At 54.0% G+C, this 17,231-nt stretch overlaps 6 protein-coding genes across 6 annotated transcripts; 4 read left to right on the top strand and 2 right to left on the bottom strand.

Moving 5' to 3' along the window:
• Positions 1-1,114: 1,114 nt before the first annotated feature.
• On the top strand, positions 1,115-3,712 carry CKM354_000355400 (uncharacterized protein; the record flags this gene model as incomplete). The annotated part of the gene is made up of 2 exons (XM_044798754.1): positions 1,115-1,438; positions 1,493-3,712. 2 exons carry the CDS (start codon positions 1,115-1,117, stop codon positions 3,710-3,712), a joined length of 2,544 nt encoding a protein of 847 aa, XP_044654689.1.
• Positions 3,713-4,220: 508 nt separating this feature from the next.
• CKM354_000355300 (uncharacterized protein) lies at positions 4,221-5,104 on the bottom strand (the record flags this gene model as incomplete). The annotated part of the gene is made up of 2 exons (XM_044798753.1): positions 4,221-4,923; positions 4,983-5,104. The coding sequence occupies 2 exons, from the start codon at positions 5,102-5,104 to the stop codon at positions 4,221-4,223; spliced, it is 825 nt and encodes a 274-aa protein (XP_044654688.1).
• Positions 5,105-5,449: 345 nt separating this feature from the next.
• On the top strand, positions 5,450-9,072 carry CKM354_000355200 (uncharacterized protein; the record flags this gene model as incomplete). The annotated part of the gene is made up of 2 exons (XM_044798752.1): positions 5,450-5,955; positions 6,042-9,072. The coding sequence occupies 2 exons, from the start codon at positions 5,450-5,452 to the stop codon at positions 9,070-9,072; spliced, it is 3,537 nt and encodes a 1,178-aa protein (XP_044654687.1).
• A 272-nt stretch (positions 9,073-9,344) lies between these two features.
• On the top strand, positions 9,345-10,604 carry CKM354_000355100 (uncharacterized protein; the record flags this gene model as incomplete). The annotated part of the gene is made up of 1 exon (XM_044798751.1): positions 9,345-10,604. The coding sequence occupies one exon, from the start codon at positions 9,345-9,347 to the stop codon at positions 10,602-10,604; it is 1,260 nt and encodes a 419-aa protein (XP_044654686.1).
• A 779-nt stretch (positions 10,605-11,383) lies between these two features.
• Positions 11,384-13,078, top strand: CKM354_000355000 (uncharacterized protein; the record flags this gene model as incomplete). Its single annotated transcript, XM_044798750.1, has 1 exon — positions 11,384-13,078. One exon carries the CDS (start codon positions 11,384-11,386, stop codon positions 13,076-13,078), a length of 1,695 nt encoding a protein of 564 aa, XP_044654685.1.
• Positions 13,079-13,423: 345 nt separating this feature from the next.
• CKM354_000354900 (uncharacterized protein) lies at positions 13,424-15,932 on the bottom strand (the record flags this gene model as incomplete). The annotated part of the gene is made up of 3 exons (XM_044798749.1): positions 13,424-14,927; positions 14,985-15,127; positions 15,192-15,932. 3 exons carry the CDS (start codon positions 15,930-15,932, stop codon positions 13,424-13,426), a joined length of 2,388 nt encoding a protein of 795 aa, XP_044654684.1.
• Between the last annotated feature and the right edge of the window lie 1,299 nt (positions 15,933-17,231).

Here is a 17,231-nt window from a genome sequence, read left to right as displayed (position 1 = left end):
TGCTTTGAGACGGGGATGCACTATTCCAGCGGCAGGCTAAACCAGTTCCTGCCATAGCTTCGGTTCCTCGCCGCTCACTGTAGCTTTCTCTCGTCATTGGCGCCGAACTCTGAGCTGCACCAGCTCCTCAGCCCTCGCGGCGCACCAGCTGCCCACAGCTCCTCCCGACTCCGGCTGCTCTTCACAGTCCCCACGGTAGCGCATCGGGAGAGCGCGTGCCGTGTGTGATGGGCGGCGCACGCAGGACAGCACACCACGCGCCCGGAAACCGTGGCCATACAAGTGCGCAAGCCAGGCAACGTCCAGGCGCGCGCGGCCAGAACGGGCGTCGTCGAGCAGGATGGGGACAGAAACAGCAGAGCAGCGAGGCGACGGTGCGGTAAAAATAAACCTCGCCGCAGAGCGTGCAGCTGCCAGGGGGGTGCGCTCGGCGTCGTCCAATCGCCAGTGTGCGACGGATGTGTTCCTCCAGTCCTCGCTGCGCAGCCTGCAGCACGAGTGGTGCATGCGTTGCACCTGGGCAGGGATCTCCGGGCGCGCTGGTGATTGCACGCTGGCGGCCGGCCGCTTCGCTCGCTCGCGCCCGTGTGGTGGTGTAGGTTGCTACCATATTGCGTCCTGACTGAGGGCCCCATGTTTCTCCCTCTTGCCTGCTTGCTTGCTTGCTCGTCCACGCTGTTGCTGCTGCCCTCCGCCGCGCACATCCACCCTCGTCTCCGCCCGTCAGCATCGCCCACATCATCACACTCGCTTGCCCGTCTCGTCTCCACGCTGGACGCGTGATCGCCGTCGTTAACCGTCTTTCTTTCTCTCGTTTACCACACCTTGACGCGCTGCCGCATACCACTCGCCCGAGACCCGGCCACTCGCTCGCTTGCCTGCTCAAACTTGGGTCCGGGGCCGCTGCTGAGCACGAACGGGGATAAGCTGGACGGCGCGCCTGCGCTGATCGCCTGGCAGGGCAAGACAGGCGGTGCGGAAGCACAACGGCCAACCGCCCGCATACTTCGTTGCCAAACTGCCGCGAGCGTGGAGCAACGGAGACTCACCTACCTGCCCGCCGTGCCTGCGTGATCGTGCTTGAGCCAGGCCTGGCGTCCAGCCTGGCCGTTGCATGGACATGGCCTTCGTCGCGCCTCCCTCCGGCCACCAGCAGCAGCAACAGCAGCACCGCCAGCTGCACCACCACCACCATCCCGCCGCCGCCTTCCATCCCTATGTCGACGGCAGCGGGCAGCTGCCGCAGCAACACCACCACCAGTACGGCGTGAACGGGAACCCGTCCATGCCGCCGCAGATGACGTGCGACATCAAGCCGCGCCTGACCAAGGAGCAGCACGACATCTTGGAGTCGCATTTTCAGAAGCAGAACAAGCCGAGCACCAACACGAAAAAGGGCTTTGCCGAGACGCTCAATGTCTCGCTGGACAAGGTCAATGTAAGTAACGCCATCGCAACGGCCTAATGGACTTTCGCGCTGAGACGTGTACAGAATTGGTTTCAGAATCGACGCGCGAAGTCGAAGCAAGATGCGAAGAAGCAGGCGGGCGCGTACAACTTGTACGCGCAACAATGTCAGCAGCAGCAGCCGTCCGATCAGCAGTCGAGCGCCTTCAATTCCGATTCCGACACGTCGCCCGCCTTCACGTCGCCCGAATACTTCACGATGATGCAGCAATGCGCTTCCGACGGACAGATACCCACCACCGCGTTCCATCCGCCGCCATACCAAGAGCAGATGCCATCGAGCAACATGCCGAACGGGTTGCCTTATGCTGGCATCTCTTCTCCGAATGAATCCTTCGCCAATGGACTCATGCCACCGCAGTCAATGTCCCAGGACATGTTTGACAGTCCGCAGGAGCTGAATCGAAGGACGCTCACCCAAGAGCAATTCGACGCATTTACCCATCATGGCGGCCTGATGCCGTCCGCTGTGCAATACTCGGGCTTGCCTCAGACGTTCCCTGGCAGCTCGGATGCTCTGGAAGCCGCTTACACCGGCATGGATCATGACGACTTCAAAGACGGGGAACTGGTCTTTACTGATCACACTGGTACCTCTTTGTCGAGCAATGATTCGAGCATACCGTCCACCATGTCAGAACACTCCATGTTCCCGTCTTCTCTCATGCACGACGGCACTGCTCTATCGGAAAGTTCCTCCGACTGGGCCGACAGTCGCAGCTCTTCTGTTTCACTCGCGCCGCATAGTGGATCTGACAGCCCCTTCCAGCCCGTGCCGACTCAGCAATCGTCGAGCTCAGGTCAATGGCAGCCTGGCCAGTCAATCCCCGTCGACCCGACCGAACTCCAACAGCAGTTTCAAGAGGCTCAACGCCTGGCCCAGCAACAGCAACAACAGCAATCGGAGCAACCTCTGGCATGGCCTTCGGAAGAGGTGCTCGTTCGAAGGGACTCTCAGACTGGCACAGTGCTCGCACAGCAGATGAGCTCGTTCGCCATCCAGACTCCCCAGCCGCAACAGAACGCGACCTTCAAATCGCCTCCGCCCCCTCAGGGCAATGGGGGCAGTTTGGCTGCCAGACGCCAACGGCCGCGGCCAGCAGCACTAGGCTTGGCTTCACTGCGCAGTCAATCGTACAGTGGAGCAGTGCAGCCTGCGTCACCCAGCCACCAGTCACAGAATCTAGTACCAGCACAGCAACTACGACGAATCAGATCTTCTAATGTAATCAATGGAGTGGCTCAGGGCAGAGTCATGAAATCTACGCCCGGTTCGGCACAGCGATCCCCCATGAGCTGGACGTTTGCAGACGCCATGCACGCTAACCAGAGGCATGCTCAAATCTCCATGTCTGGCAATCTCGCTCCTCCGACACCACTATCGCCCAATAGTCGACAGGAGCAGTCTCGACCGCAATTCCCACCCTGGCAAAGCTCTGGCAACTTCAGTACGCAGACGAGCATCAGCGAAAGTGACGCTGAGCAAAGCAACGCCAATGTCGACAGCACCGCGCAACCACAAGCATTCACTTCTCCACCACACACCCCGATGTATCACCATCACCACCAGACGGGGCAAAGGATTGGCAACACTGTCATTACTGAGAACACACCTCCACAGTCCGCCCCAGCGGTGCAGACTTCCTTTCCTGCCACTGCCTTCATGCCCCCACCACCTCAGCCGCTTCCCTCATCTGGCCAGTTTCAACAAGTTCCGCAGGGCTATTCACAAGCACATCATCAGCAGTTCATGAATGTGTCCATGCCAGAACAACCAATGCACATGCCAGCGTCGCATTATGCTCCCGCGCAGCATTTCATGGTTCCCGCCTCGGAGGCCCCACAACTACCCATGTCGTTCACGAATGGCGTGCCGATCGTCAACCCGCAAGGCCAGCTTACAATGGCCTATCCCCCACAGATGCAACACATGCAGTATGTGTCACCTTCAGCCGGCCAGCCCCCTCAGTCTGCCCAACAGTATAGCTTCGTGGCCAATGCATGCCCACCACCTGGAATGCACGTCACCTCGCAATTGCCGAAGCAGAATCAGCCACCCGCCGAGTTCTTCGTGCACGAGTATAGTCCACCCTCAGAAGTAAAAGGAGCAGCCACTCCGCGCAAAGCAACAATCGACAATGGCCCGAAAAACTACACATTCGTTCTCGTAGAATCGGACAAGGCTAAAAAGGGTGACGGCAAAGCTGGCACGGCGTCCAGCAGTCCAGCCAGCGCCACTTCTTGAGCGTATAATTCTTCCCACGCTACTCAGTGAGCTATCAGCTCACCGAGCAGATCACGAGGAAATCAACCCGCGCAACCGACGTTGCTCTTCTTTTTTGGCCTGATTTAGCGATTTGGTTGGCATTGCTGTGGAAATGGGATGAGCTGGAATATCTATGACACCACCCACGTGCGGGCAGACAGCGGCCCTACCCGTAAAAGCACATAATGACCGAAATGTTGCGAGTGATTTAACAGCAACTACGAGAGTTCCATGGACAGAAAGACATACGTATTTATGAAGATTGGGATATATGGATAATCCTTGTAATTCTAGCGTGACACAGATCATGGCGAGGCATATACATATTTTGATTGCTGGAGCCGTGGAGAGGTCACGGCATAATGAAAAGTGAACATGCCAACGCACGCACTCGGATCTCATGATGCTCGAGTATTCTCGCTTTGTTTTCGAGTCTCTGCACGGATCTGCTGCTCTCATCCGCTCACTCATTACCTTATGAATCAGATCACGGCCACGGTGGATCCTCCAGCCTTCGGAACACCGCCACAAACTTCTTCCCATTGTTCCGCTCGACCTTCTTGCCCTCCTCCGTCTCCACGCGCATCGTACTCACACATTCATCCCTCTCAACTTCCTCCTCTCCCACACGCTCAAAACTCGGATGCGCCTCCAAATGCTCCACCATCCACAAATGCAAATCCTCCACATCCGTAATCGTATAAACTTTCCCTCCCGGCTTCACCACAAACGCATACTCTGAATTCAACGTCGTACTCACAATTCTCGCTTTATGTTTCCTTGCTTTGAAATGCGGATCTGGGAAACAGAGGAATATTTTTTCGAGTTGGGATTTGTGGAAGAAGTTTGGGAGGAATTTCATGGTGTTTGCGCGGACGCAGGAGACGTTTTGGTAGCCATTGGTTTGGGCGTGTTGGGTTCGGAGAGCGCGGGCTTTGTCTTGCACGAAGGAGGTTACTGAGGTGCGGATTTCCAGGCCGAGGATTAGATTGGAGGGGAATTTGGGGGAGAGGGCGAAGGTTAGGCCGCCGAAGCCGCAGCCTATGTCTGCGATTGTGACTTGTTTGGTCATTGCGGGAGGTTGTCCTGCTGTTGCTGGCATGCCATTTTCGATCTTGCTGTCGCCGTTCTGCGGGGCGATGAAGTGAGGGTAGTGCTGGCTCCAGTCCATGGCATCTGGCGACTCTGGACTTGGATGTGAGATCAGTGTCGCTCTTCATTGAGCTTACGGATTGGTATGTTGACATACTACGTCAAGTCATGGTCGCTGAAAGGATTTGCATGCGCTCTTTGGCGGTAGTATTTTTTCTGCGGCAGCTCGCCTTCTTGCTTTTCTTCACGCTTTTGCTTCTTCTTGGCTGGGCCTGCCATAGCTTGACGCGTTTGACTCTGGGAGGTACAGTGGAAGTTGATCAGATATTCGAGACTGAAGGTGAAGGTGAAGTCGGATGCTCTGTGGAAGTGGCGCTAATGTCTTGGCATTGCCCTGAACCTTGACAGAGTAGTCGCGCTTCCTGTTGCCTCCTGCAACATCGACCCGACAACATTTTATCGATTCACGTCCGAATAGCTGATTCTGTTGGTTGCGATACGTTGTGCAAGGCGAGAATGAGATTGTCGCCCGACTCCGAACATGCCGATTTTTTGATCGGAACTCATTCTTTGCCCCCATAGGACACAGCCCAAGCGGCGATAGATCAGACGAACGTGAACGACATGGAGACCTCAGTCCAAACCAGAGACACCAGTTCCGGCACGAGCGTACTTGGTAGCGATACCGATAGCACCTCGGTCGCTAGCTCGCCCCCGAAAGTGTCGCCGACACCCGTGGACAACTCATCGCTCCGCCCTGGAGATGCGGGCCAAGTCTTTGCAGATTTGTCCAGCTATCTGGCTTTGGGTTGCTTGGTGTTCGAGAACACTGAGACCGAGGATATCGGCTCGGAGAACACCGAGATATTGGATGACACCTGGCACGAGGTGCCGTCCATTTCTGGGCAGCTCTTCGTCCCAGCAAGCATTGAATTGAGCCTCACCAGACTTCTGCGCAATGGCTGGATCAGATTGCAGTCCTCGAGATGTCAACTCCGGCGTCAGTATCTGATCTTTCGAGTCTACCTACTGTTCAACGACGTGGGCTTGACGTCCATCGAGCGCTCTAACAGGACACTTCTATCGGACGTCGAGGCTGTTGTTGCTAGGGTGCATACAAATACTGCATTGTAAGTCAACCTTGAATGAAGCAGAGCGAGCTTCAAGTCAGCGAGCTTCAAGTCTAATCATTCACTAATCTCGGTATGTCGGTTAGATGGAACGGGCAATGCGACCCCGGCAAGAAGAGCCATTTCGACATGTGGTCGTCCAGAGATGCCGAAAATCCCAGTCTGTTCTACATGTTCAACAAGCTGTCCTCCCCGTCACCTAATCATCGCGAGATTGAGGAGCGATACCTGTCTGAAGGCCTGGAAGATCTCCTGGATCTTGACCATGACATCGCGGGAATGAAGACTTCGCTATACCCTTTCCAGAGGCGCTCAGCAGGGTGTATGATGCAGCGCGAAACAGCCCCGAAACTGATGCTTGACATGCGGCTAGAGAGTAGAACCGCAGCAGACGGCTCAAAGTTCTACTATTCTCCGAGAGATATGCAATTTCTCAAAGAGCCAAAGTACCAAGAAGCCCCTCGCGGCGGTATCCTAGCGGAGACTATGGGGTACGGGAAGACGCTTATCTGTCTTGCATTGATCCTCACAACGAAGCATCATCCCCCGAAGATGCCCGTCCAGTACGCTACAGTTCCAATCCGAAATAAAGTGGGCAGCCTGGCGGACATGGTGATTTCGACTATCAACAGACGAGGAGTTCCTTACCGCGTGGAGCTCGACCGCCTGAGCAAAGTGGCAAGTTTAGGAGTCGGCCAGGCTCTTGCATCACAACTTGAAGAGCAGCCGGCATCATACGATATTCCTGCTATGCCGATTCGATTCAATCGGAATACCATTGTGCATCCTCCGGCACATATTTTGATGGCATCCACGACGATTGTTGTGGTTCCGCAAAACTTGTGTAAACAATGGATGGCCGAGATTGACAAGCATGTCGAGCAGGGTGCACTGAAAGTCCTAGTCATGGACGACAGGAAGAAGTCGCTTCCGCCAGCGCAAGAACTTGTTAGATACGACATCATCCTCTTCACACGGAATCGATTCGATATGGAGATTCAAGACGGACAAGATGCCAACGGGCGCCGCATGCCCAAGAACGCGATGTTATGCACTTGCACGTATATTGGCGCTACCCGAACACGGGACTGTCATTGCTTGTCTGAGAGTGATCTGTACTCGTCACCTCTGAAAGGGGTACATTTCAAGAGGCTTATTGCGGACGAAGGAGCATTTTTCGGCAATGGTGGCACTACTAGCACCATTCTCGTTGCGAACAAGCTTGTCAGGGCCGACCATCGCTGGGTGGTCTCAGGGACTCCAGCTAAAGATCTTCTTGGAGTCGAAATCGATGCCCAGCTGGCAGGTTCGAACAGAGATGCTACTCTGGACCTCAGACGCACATTCGATGCGAAGCTTGACCGAGGCGGAGCCGTTGACAGCTTGAGCACTCTCGCAAGCAGTTTCCTACGAGTGACACCATGGATGTCGGCTGAGGCAAAGAACTATCTTTATCGACATGAAGATAGACGTGAACGAACATACTCCGGATTCTCAGTCTCTTTGCGGCGTATGCTCGAGGCTGCGGTAGTCAAGACGAGACCAGAGGATTATGAGCGAGATATTGAGCTGCCTCCTCTTTACCACGAAGTGGTGGTTCTCAGGCCCAGCTTCTGGGACAAGCAGACCGCTAATCTTTTCACGCTCGTCTTGACTGCGAACGCGGTGACATCTGAACGAACCGATTCCGACTACCTGTTTCATAAGAACAGCACAAAAGCAAGACTGCAGCTAGTTGCGAATCTCAGGCAAAGCGCTTTCTTCTGGTCAGGGTTTAGCGAAGCGGATGTGCATGCAAGTGTTAAGAATAGCAGGAGCTACTTGGCAAAAGAGGGTACGAATTGCACGCCCGAAGATCGACAGCTGTTGGAAGAGACACTCCGTTGTACAGAAGTCATCTTGGCCTCGAAAGGCTGGACAGCTATAAGCAGATGTCACGAGCTAGGCGTCTATGTTCGGGATTGGCCAGAAGAGAGCGCCGAGCACTGGTCGTTTGATAACACCACTCCGCTGCTCACAGGGCTTACGCAGCTACTCGAGGCTCAGAACTTTGTCAACGCACGCCTCGATCAACGGGATCCTGGAGAGGGACTCTCAGGCGTCGGTATCAAGTCTCTTCGTGACGCTCGCCGACAAGCGGAAGCAGAGGACTCCAAGTCTGTACTAGCGAAGTCGGGCATTCCGACTTCAAGTCTTGATGGCGAGCCCGTGCTGCTTCGTCGTGGCTCGCATTCATCGAGTGGAAAGGCTGGCTCGCGAAAGACATTGTACCAGTCTCCTCGGAAGGAGCAGAAATCGAAGCGTCGTCGGCTTTCGGAGGATTCTACAAGCTCTGTACGCGAGTCTACGGCAGAATTGAGCATGGCATCACTACCCGACGACTCGCCGTACGCAAAGTCACGCATTGTTGGTACAACGTCTGCCAAGCTATCGTATCTTATGACAAGGATCCTCGAGCATTACAAGAGCGAAAAGATCCTCATATTCTACACAGGCGAAAATGCAGCGTGGTACGTAAGCCAGATGCTGGAAACATTCCACATCAAGCACGAGATCTATGCCAAATCGCTATCGGCTAAGCTGAAGTCGCAGTACGTGGTCAACTTTCAGGAGCAAGACGATTTGAGGGTTTTGCTCATGGATGTTGGCCAAGCTGCGTTTGGGCTCAACTTGTGCGCCGCTTCACGAGTATGGTTCATCAATCCCGTGTGTAAGCCCGATGTCGAAGCACAGGCCTTGAAGCGAGCACACAGAATTGGGCAGACGCGTCCAGTGATGTGTGAAACGTTGGTGCTTGAGGGTTCGATCGAGCAAGCCATGCACGAGCGGAGTCAGCAAATGACCAAAGCCGAGCATCTGGATGCTAAAGCACTCGAGGACGATGGTGGAATACGAGAAATCATTCAGAACGCTCGACTGTTGCCGCTTGACGATGACGAGTTGATGCCAGGACCGGGGCAGATGGCACCTCTAGGAAAACAAGAGCGATTGTGGTGTCGTCCAGGTTGGGCGGAGTTTAAAGACAGCGCTCGACCACCCCAGCCATGGAAGAAAGCGAAGCTTGTGGACGTCACCAACCCGAATGATGCCGGACGTATTGTAATTGATGACGATTGAAGAAGAGATTTGTGAAGATTAGGAGAGTGGACGTGGCGGGCAATATGAGTACGGCATTGCATGGCTGATTGTGGGGTGGTATCGTGTTGAAGAGAGCTTGAGCCTGGCTAAACAGTCCAGATGTACAATTCATTGTGGTAATCGGTCTGATAATGTAGGACTTGGGAACATTTGATCAGGCAGCACGTGACTTTGAATCCCAAAACCGTGTCACCTCCGCGGCATAAACAAGCAGTCAGGTGTGCTCACAGAACAGCACGCATAGAGCAGCCATGGAGCTTCGTTGGATAGGTCGAGAGCCCATCGTTGCCGTGCTGCGGCCGACAGCGTTCATCCGCCCATCTAGGCCCGTTGTGCAGTCCTCCTCCGTCACAGCCCCCACCGCCCGTCGCCCACTTTCACACCGCAGCAGCCCGCCGACACCAAGGGCACGATCTCAACATGCGCGCATCCAGCACATCCGCCAGCTTGCCACTGCGAGCACGCCGCAACCGCCAAAGCCATACACAGCTCCGGATCTGAGCAAGATCCACCGCCGCGTACAGGAACTCTCATCGTCTGTCCTTCAGCCCGGACCTGGCACACTCCCCGCCGAGGAACGAGTCCTGTATACATTGGAGCAGCTGGAATATCTGGCCAAGGTCGTCTTGGAGGAGCGAGGTGCCGATAGCAATCCACGCGCCCAGGCGAAGGAGCAGAAGGAGACGGCGACATCAGCTCTGCTGGGCAGCGTCAACGCGAGATCGTACCCAGCTGTTATCAGCAAGGCCAGCATCTTGAACGTGATCAGCGAGAGCGCCGAGCAGATAGCGCGCGATCCCAATGTCTTCGTCACACCCGCTATCCTCAAGGCATATGTACAGCTCCAGAGCTTGCTCCACCAGCCTTCATCGTTTCCCGATGTCTTCCACCTGTACAGCAACAAGCCGATTCCCAGCCTCAAAGGGAGCCAGGTCGTCTATTCGTCCGCTTCACCGGACCAAATAAAGTCGGCTATCCCTTCGGACGTTGCCAAAGAGGCGTTGGGCGCAGCCATTGAAGCACACCAACTGCCTCTAGCGATCGATATCATTTCTACTTCATATTGCACACCATCCTTCAAAAAGGCGAAGACTTTCAAACAGGCTGCTATTCCGATGGCAGGCTTGGGAATTGCACCTATCGCGGCCTATACACTCTCGACGCAATTCTCAAATCTCCAACAGACCATGGACACTGGAACAGCCACGGGGATTGCATTTGCAGGCATCATGACCTACGTGGGCGCCGTTGCCATGACAGGATATGTTGCTGTAACCACGTCCAATGACCAGATGGACCGCGTGACCTGGGCCAGTGGAGTGCCATTGTGGGAGCGATGGGTGAGGGAAGAAGAGAGGGCTGCAATTGACCGGCTCGCTGGCGCATGGGGTTTCAAAGACATGGACAAGCGAGGCGAAGAAGAAGGTGAGGAGTGGGAGGCTCTGCGAGACTGGGTTGGCACCAGAGGTATGGTCCTCGACCGCGTTAGCTTGATGCCCGGAATGGAATAACGCAACATGGCTGGCAAGTGAAATTGCAAAATCACACTCTCATGCATGAGAAGCTGTCCGCAAGAGGAAGATCGAGGCCATCGCGTGGCATCGGCCGGTCGCTGCTGAAGAGAACTGCATCTCTAGGCCCAGCCGTCGAACAGGTACCTGCGACTGCTTGAAGGCGCACGTCGCGGGATTTGCCGGACAGCTACGATCAACGACTCGGGTTCGCCAGCATGGTGCATAATCCATCAATGGTCCTCAAATGCGCCCGACAGAACAGTCTATCACGCGAATGAAGGGAGGGTCACTCACCAAGGCCGCAAAATTGGCCGGGTCATATCTGCGAAATGCGACGTGTCGCGAGAGCAGCTTGCGATCACTCTCCACGGCAGCAGCAACCACTTTACGCGGATCGCGTCCACTCTGCACAATCGCGATGCGCTAGATCTCCATGCGCCTCGTTGATTGGCCGTTTTCTCGATCTTCCCGCTCCCGAGATGTACCCCTGCCGATGTGAGATCTTTAGATTTCGGCTCATCGATCCCGTCCCTGCCACTTCACCCAACTGAGCTGCTCATGATGCAAACTATTCACTAAGCGTTCCAGCACAGATCAATGATGTCGATGTCTCTGACTAGACACTGTGTGGCCACAGTGATGCTAACGTACGACATAGAACAGTATGGTAGGTATACGTAGTGCCCAATCGATACTGCTCTTCGTTATGCCCGACCAATTTCTTTGTGCTCAGTTCAGACCTTCTTCAACCAATTTATCCCTTAAAAGCCGGCATTATGGTCAAGCTTCCCGAGCACCACGTATTGAACTACTTCTATGACAATGACGGCGGATGTGCGCTGACGACGTTGGTGCATCACGAGCGGTATCATGTCATCGTGGACCCCAAGGACTTGAAAGATCGATCAAAGGCCGGCAAGAAAATCAGAGAGCAATACCAGCGATTGTTGCAGCAAGTGCAAGCTGAAGCGTCAGGCGACGATGCCACCCATCAGACCGCTCCGCTTTTCGTCCAGGAAGACGAGGACGAGGAAGACGCATCCGACGATGAGGACAGTGGTGTCGACGTGAGCAGTCGGTCAGCGAGCACTGACGCAAGCGAGGACGAGAATGAGCACGACGTTGGCCCGCCGGAAGCGCTACAAAGATGGATGCTCCGACCTCTGGCCTCGACATTCAAGTCCAATGCACCCAAGCAGAAGGCCGCAAAGAAGCAGCGAACAGTCCAGGAGTGGTTCCATTGCCCTACGCACTATTACCACCTCACAATCTCTTCGGGCAAGCTCTCTGCCGTCGAAGACTCTGCTTCTGAATCCTTGACTAAGCGAACCGATCAGCTCATCCCAACCATCAACCTTCCCAAATATATTCAGAAACTCAACGTGCCCTCGTTCGCTGCGTCCGAGATCACTGTCATCGATGAAGCAGAGGGCCCTGCAGAGACGCCGATACACCCTACACTGGTCGAACGCGACGGAAAGCGATACTTTCTCAAAGCCGTCAACAACGCAGAACCTGGTCCAACGAAACGTGAGATCCAGATAATGAAGAAGTTGGAAGCAGAGGGTCTCCACAATGAATTGCGCGTACCACTGCTACGAGGTTTGGTACATTTCGATGATGATAATAGTAAATCGAAAATGATGGGTTTTCTCATGGACTGCATTGAGGAAGCCACGCCGCTCACTAAGATGTTGAGCACCGAAGTCCCGGAGGAAAAACGAAACGCCTGGGCGCAAGAATCGGCTCGAATGGTAGACTTGCTTCATCAGCATGACATTATCTGGGGCGACAGCAAAGGCGATAACTTCATGGTGGACAAGCATGACGATCTGTGGATTATCGATTTTGGTGGCTCGTACACGGAAGGATGGGTCGATCCTGAATTGAAGGACTCCGAGGAAGGTGACGACCAAGGAGTGCGGAGATTGGTCAACGGACTTAAGGATCCGGAGAACAATACTGTTGGTGATGAAGAAGAAGAGTGTAACAATGAGAGCGAGGAGGTTGCGAGGATGCAGCATCAAGATGAACATCTCCAGTCGTTGAAAAGGAAGCACAAGAAGTCGGAAGAGGAAGAGCAGGAGGAGGCGAATGAGAGGGCGGCGAAGCAGCAGAAGAGGTCTGGGGATAAAGTTGATGATGATAAGATCCCGTTTGAGGAAGGCAAGACGGTGGAAAGTACTGCTGCTGCTGATAATGCTGACGATGATGTCGAGATGGAAGAGAGCGGAACAGCAGAAGAGGAGGACGAAGAATCATCGGCAGAGCCGAAGAAGACGTATTGCTACTGCAATGGGCCGGACTCTGGAAGGATGCTCGCGTGCGATGGCGAGCAGTGCAAGAAAGAGTGGTTCCACTTTGAATGCCTGGGTTTCGAGGAAGCGCCAGAGTCGAAGAAATGGTACTGCGACGACTGCTTGATCGTGGAAGAGTGGAAGTCTATGCACTTCAATGTTGATCGAAATTGAGTTAGCGGCGGAATTTGCTGCGAAGCTCTGTTCATGTGATTATAGTTCTCGATACCCGCGCTGCATTCGTCGATAAAGTGTACAAATATATTGTTCTGATTGCTATATGAAGAACTCGATTCAATTTCAGTCTCGGGTGGTGGTGTTTTCTCCTACCAGGTTTTCGTGGTGCATGTGGAAGCAGAGCCAAGCTAATGAATGGGAATTTCAGCGCTCTTGGGAGAAAAGACAGGTTTTACGGAGATCCGTCAATGGCGACGATGTTCGACTACCATTATTTTTGGACTATATAGAAGTACTTGCGGTGATTTTCAAGCTCATGTACTCTGCAAAACATCATCATACTCATACCTCAGTTGGATATTGCAGCTGGTATGGAGCACCACTACCGTAACCGCCAACGAAGTATACACCGGTCTGGACTCTCTCGGCTGGTGGTTGCGGCCAGTGATCTAGTGTCGTGGCCTCTCCAGTCAAGGTAAAATTGACTGTCGTGAGGGGCTGCATGTCGACCAAAAGAGCGTAGTCACCTGGATACAGAACAGTGTTGCCTTGGTCATCCACGCGTGCCAAGCTTCCGAGTGTCAAATTGAGGGCAGCAGTCGCGGTCGAGCCACCTGTGATATTGTGCAGCCTCTCATATGCGACTAAACGTTTGTTCGGGTGAGGTGCAGGACCATGAGTACCAGCGAGGAAGCCGAGTGTGACATAGTCACTCGTGACGGATCCTGTGTTGGCCACATCGACAGAGAATGTCTGGAACAGGCAGCGATCGAGGTACGATTCCGAACAGCCTTCGAGCAGGGAGCTGATTTCGTATGAGTTACTGGAGTATCCGGAAGGACTTTCTGATTTGATCTGGGCAGTGAAGTTGGTGTAGTGCAAGCCGTGTGCGAATGGCAGAACAGGTTCTTCGTTGTACCACATGTAAGTGCGTCCCGGAGAACCACTTGTAGCATTTGGTCGAAGATTCATGTCAGTCATTGGGATCTGCGAAATGTACTTGGCAGGGTACTGTGTCGTGGGAAGTCTGCCTGCTGGTGCAACAACGCCCTGGATGATGTCGAAGATTGCTCTGCCACCATCCTGGCCCGGGTAACCACCCCACAGGATGGCGCTGATGTTTTCGTTCTTGAGTAGAGCAGTGTCGTCAAGCTGACCAGCACCCATCTGGACTACGATCATGGGCTTGCCGTAGCTCGCCAAAGATGTGATTATGTCCAATTGAGCGCCAGTCCACGCCATTGTGACACGATCACTGCCTTCAGACTCAACGTTGTTGTCGATGCCGCCAACGAACACGATGACATCGCTTTCGTTGGCCGCGTTGTAGACCGGGCGCCAGTTATTCGTCGTCGGATCTCCCTCTCCACCAGGGCCACGAGCGTAGAGCACTTCAGCGCCAGTCTGATTGGCTGCCCATAGAGGTCCATGGAAAAATGGTGGAATACCCGCGTAGTTTCCGAGCATTTGAGAGGTTGCATTTGCCCAGTCACCAATCAAGGCTAGCTTGGTCCTATTGCTGATATGTAGAGGCAAAGTGCCATCATTCTTCAAAAGGGTAATTCCCTCCACGGCTGCTCGATAGGCCAGCTCTTCAGCGTATGGTGTAGCTACATCCGCGAACGTTAGGTTCCTCCATGGAACCACTGTGCCATCGAAGTATCCCATTCGGATAAGTGAGGTATACTGTCGGATCAAGGACTTGTCGAGGTCTGCCTCATTGATGAGACCTTGGGCGTACGCTCCTGGCAGAAAGCTCGAAAAATACTGTCCACAATCTATGTCGGTACCAGCCTTAAGAGACACTGCTACGGCTTCTTCGCGTGTGGAGGCATATTCGTGAGGTCTGGTCACGTGATTAGCATAAATCAGTCCCATCCACTTCTGGGAATTGGCGACTAACAAGAACACATTCTGTACTGCATCACAGTCACTTGTGACCCAATAATCTGGAGAAGACCAGTTCCAGTGGTCTCGCAGCACGTCCTGAAGCAGCCATGGATCCGCACATGTGGGCACGCCGTTCAGCGCATTGTAACTGCACATCTGCGTAACTCAGAGTAATTAGTGATTACGGAGGCATTAAGTGGAGAAAAGAGGGCCAACCTACAAATGCTCCAACGTTCGAGTCTCGTGCACAAGACCTGAAAGGCGGCATGTAATACTCAACAAGCTCTTGCGAGCCAACATGAGCATCGAACTGGTAGCGGAGATTGCCATTCCAGTCCTCGATGTCATAAGCAACGAAATGCTTGCATGTTGCCGTGACCTTCCTGTACTTCTCGTCGTCGCCTTGCAAGCCCTGGATCAAATTGTGCACGTAGCTGCTGAGGTGGTATGGATCCTCGCCAGGTGTTTCTTGGCCACGACCCCAGCGGAGATCTTTGAATGGATTGATATTGGGAGTCCAGAAGTCCAGTCCAGCACGATCGAAGTTGTTGAATGCCCTGGCTTCGGTACTGATGACAGAGGCGACATCTTTGATGAGCGCATCATCGAACGCAGCTCCCATCAATATCGGCTGTGGGAAGGAAGTGGCATAGCGAAAATCTCCAGTATCAGAGAAGTTTACACCAGGGCTGTCTGCAACGCCATGAAGTGCTTCCTGCCACCACGTATAAGCTGGGAGACCAAGACGAGGCACGCCGGGACTGGTTGAATCGGTGTTGTTGATCTTCTCGGCGACCGTAAATTCAGCGATGAGTGCTCTTGCTCTGGTGACCGGATCTAATGATTGATCGCAGACATCGTTGTTCTGAAGCGGGCCATTGCTGCAGTCAGGGAAACCTCGCCCTTCGAGTTGTGCCCAAGCTTGAGCGGCAAAGGCCAGTACTGCTAGGGTTCGGGCCATAACGGTTGACAGGGAACAATAGGAGAGATGAAGGCCGTGTGCGGGCAATGAAAAGACAAACCTTCTGCTATATATGCAAGGCACCGGGAGTGCTGGCAAAGCATGTCTGCCATTGAGCCGCGAGGTCGCCGACCAAACCGTGGTCATGCATGTATGACGGCAGCAGAAGCGGTGGCACGATGCTGTGAAGCTGTCGCGGCAAGTCTAAACATGACCCTTGTACTCATGTCGCGCAGTTGGCGTGTCGTAGAGCGTGGAGAAGGTGTGGAGGTTGGAGGTGAGGAGTCGCTAGGCAAGTGGGTCTTCAAGACTTTTAGCCGAGAAATCGTGGCTGAAGTCAAGGATGATCAAGCATCAGCCTGGCTCAATGGTAACGGGCAAAGAGCATCGTTACCAGGTCGACGACAGCAGCCAGACTGGTAGTGATGGTATGCAGCCTATAGAGCGTTCTCTCACAGTCAGCTCTTCCAACCACATAAGGCTTCTCGAAACGTAAAGGCATGCTGATTGCAATGGTAGCAGAACTCTGCGCCGGACAACAAGGTGAAGGAGCGTGCACAAATTGGACATCGGATGGATCGTGAAGCCAGCGTTGAGGTTGGAACTGTGCGCCGGCACGGCTGGCATGTCGCTTCTAGCAGATGCGACTTCTCATTGCCGTTCTGCGATCGGGACTGCTTCGGAGCTCATGTGAAGTGCCTGCATCTACGAGTGATCGGGTGAATACGATATAGGCATTGATCAGCTTATAGTGTAGACTTAGCGTATTCGCCAACTTTCTTAGTCACCATTCAGGCTATATTGGAGCTTTTTGCGAATGTCTCGCCAAGCAGCCCATATCCCATCCGTCTCAGGCGGCATTGGTATAGTGTGTCGTCATTCAGAAAGCGGAAGTGTTCAATGCAGGAGTGCTGACCAATGCCGCAATTCCGAAGTGCGCTCGTTTCGCTCGTGGCAGAAGATCAAGGAGGTCTTTGCCTCACTCACGGCTGCCGGTCCTCGCTCCAGAGCACCTTGCAACTGAGCGCTTGTGTAATGTATGGCCGCATTGGTGCTGGCTCGAAGCAGCACTCCCAAGCTGGGCACTGGCATTGCTCAGAGATGCCAGTCAGCACTTCAAGTGCGGTATCCGACGTCTCGACTGCAGTCCCAAGTGCTGCCGTTCTGGTAAAATGGCCAGTCGACGTCGCGTTTACAAGCCGACAATTTCTCTGATCTCCTGACTGGTCTCCGGTCAATGGCCGAGGAGTCTCCAGATGCTTGCTCACGGGATTTACAGAACGCAACATCACCAAACAC

Source organism: Cercospora kikuchii (genome assembly GCF_019650295.1).
Source record: "Cercospora kikuchii DNA, contig_00002, whole genome shotgun sequence".
Classification (NCBI taxonomy): Eukaryota; Fungi; Ascomycota; class Dothideomycetes; order Mycosphaerellales; family Mycosphaerellaceae; genus Cercospora; species Cercospora kikuchii.
Note: the sequence above shows the minus strand (reverse complement) of the source record. Positions and strands in the feature narration are given on the sequence as shown.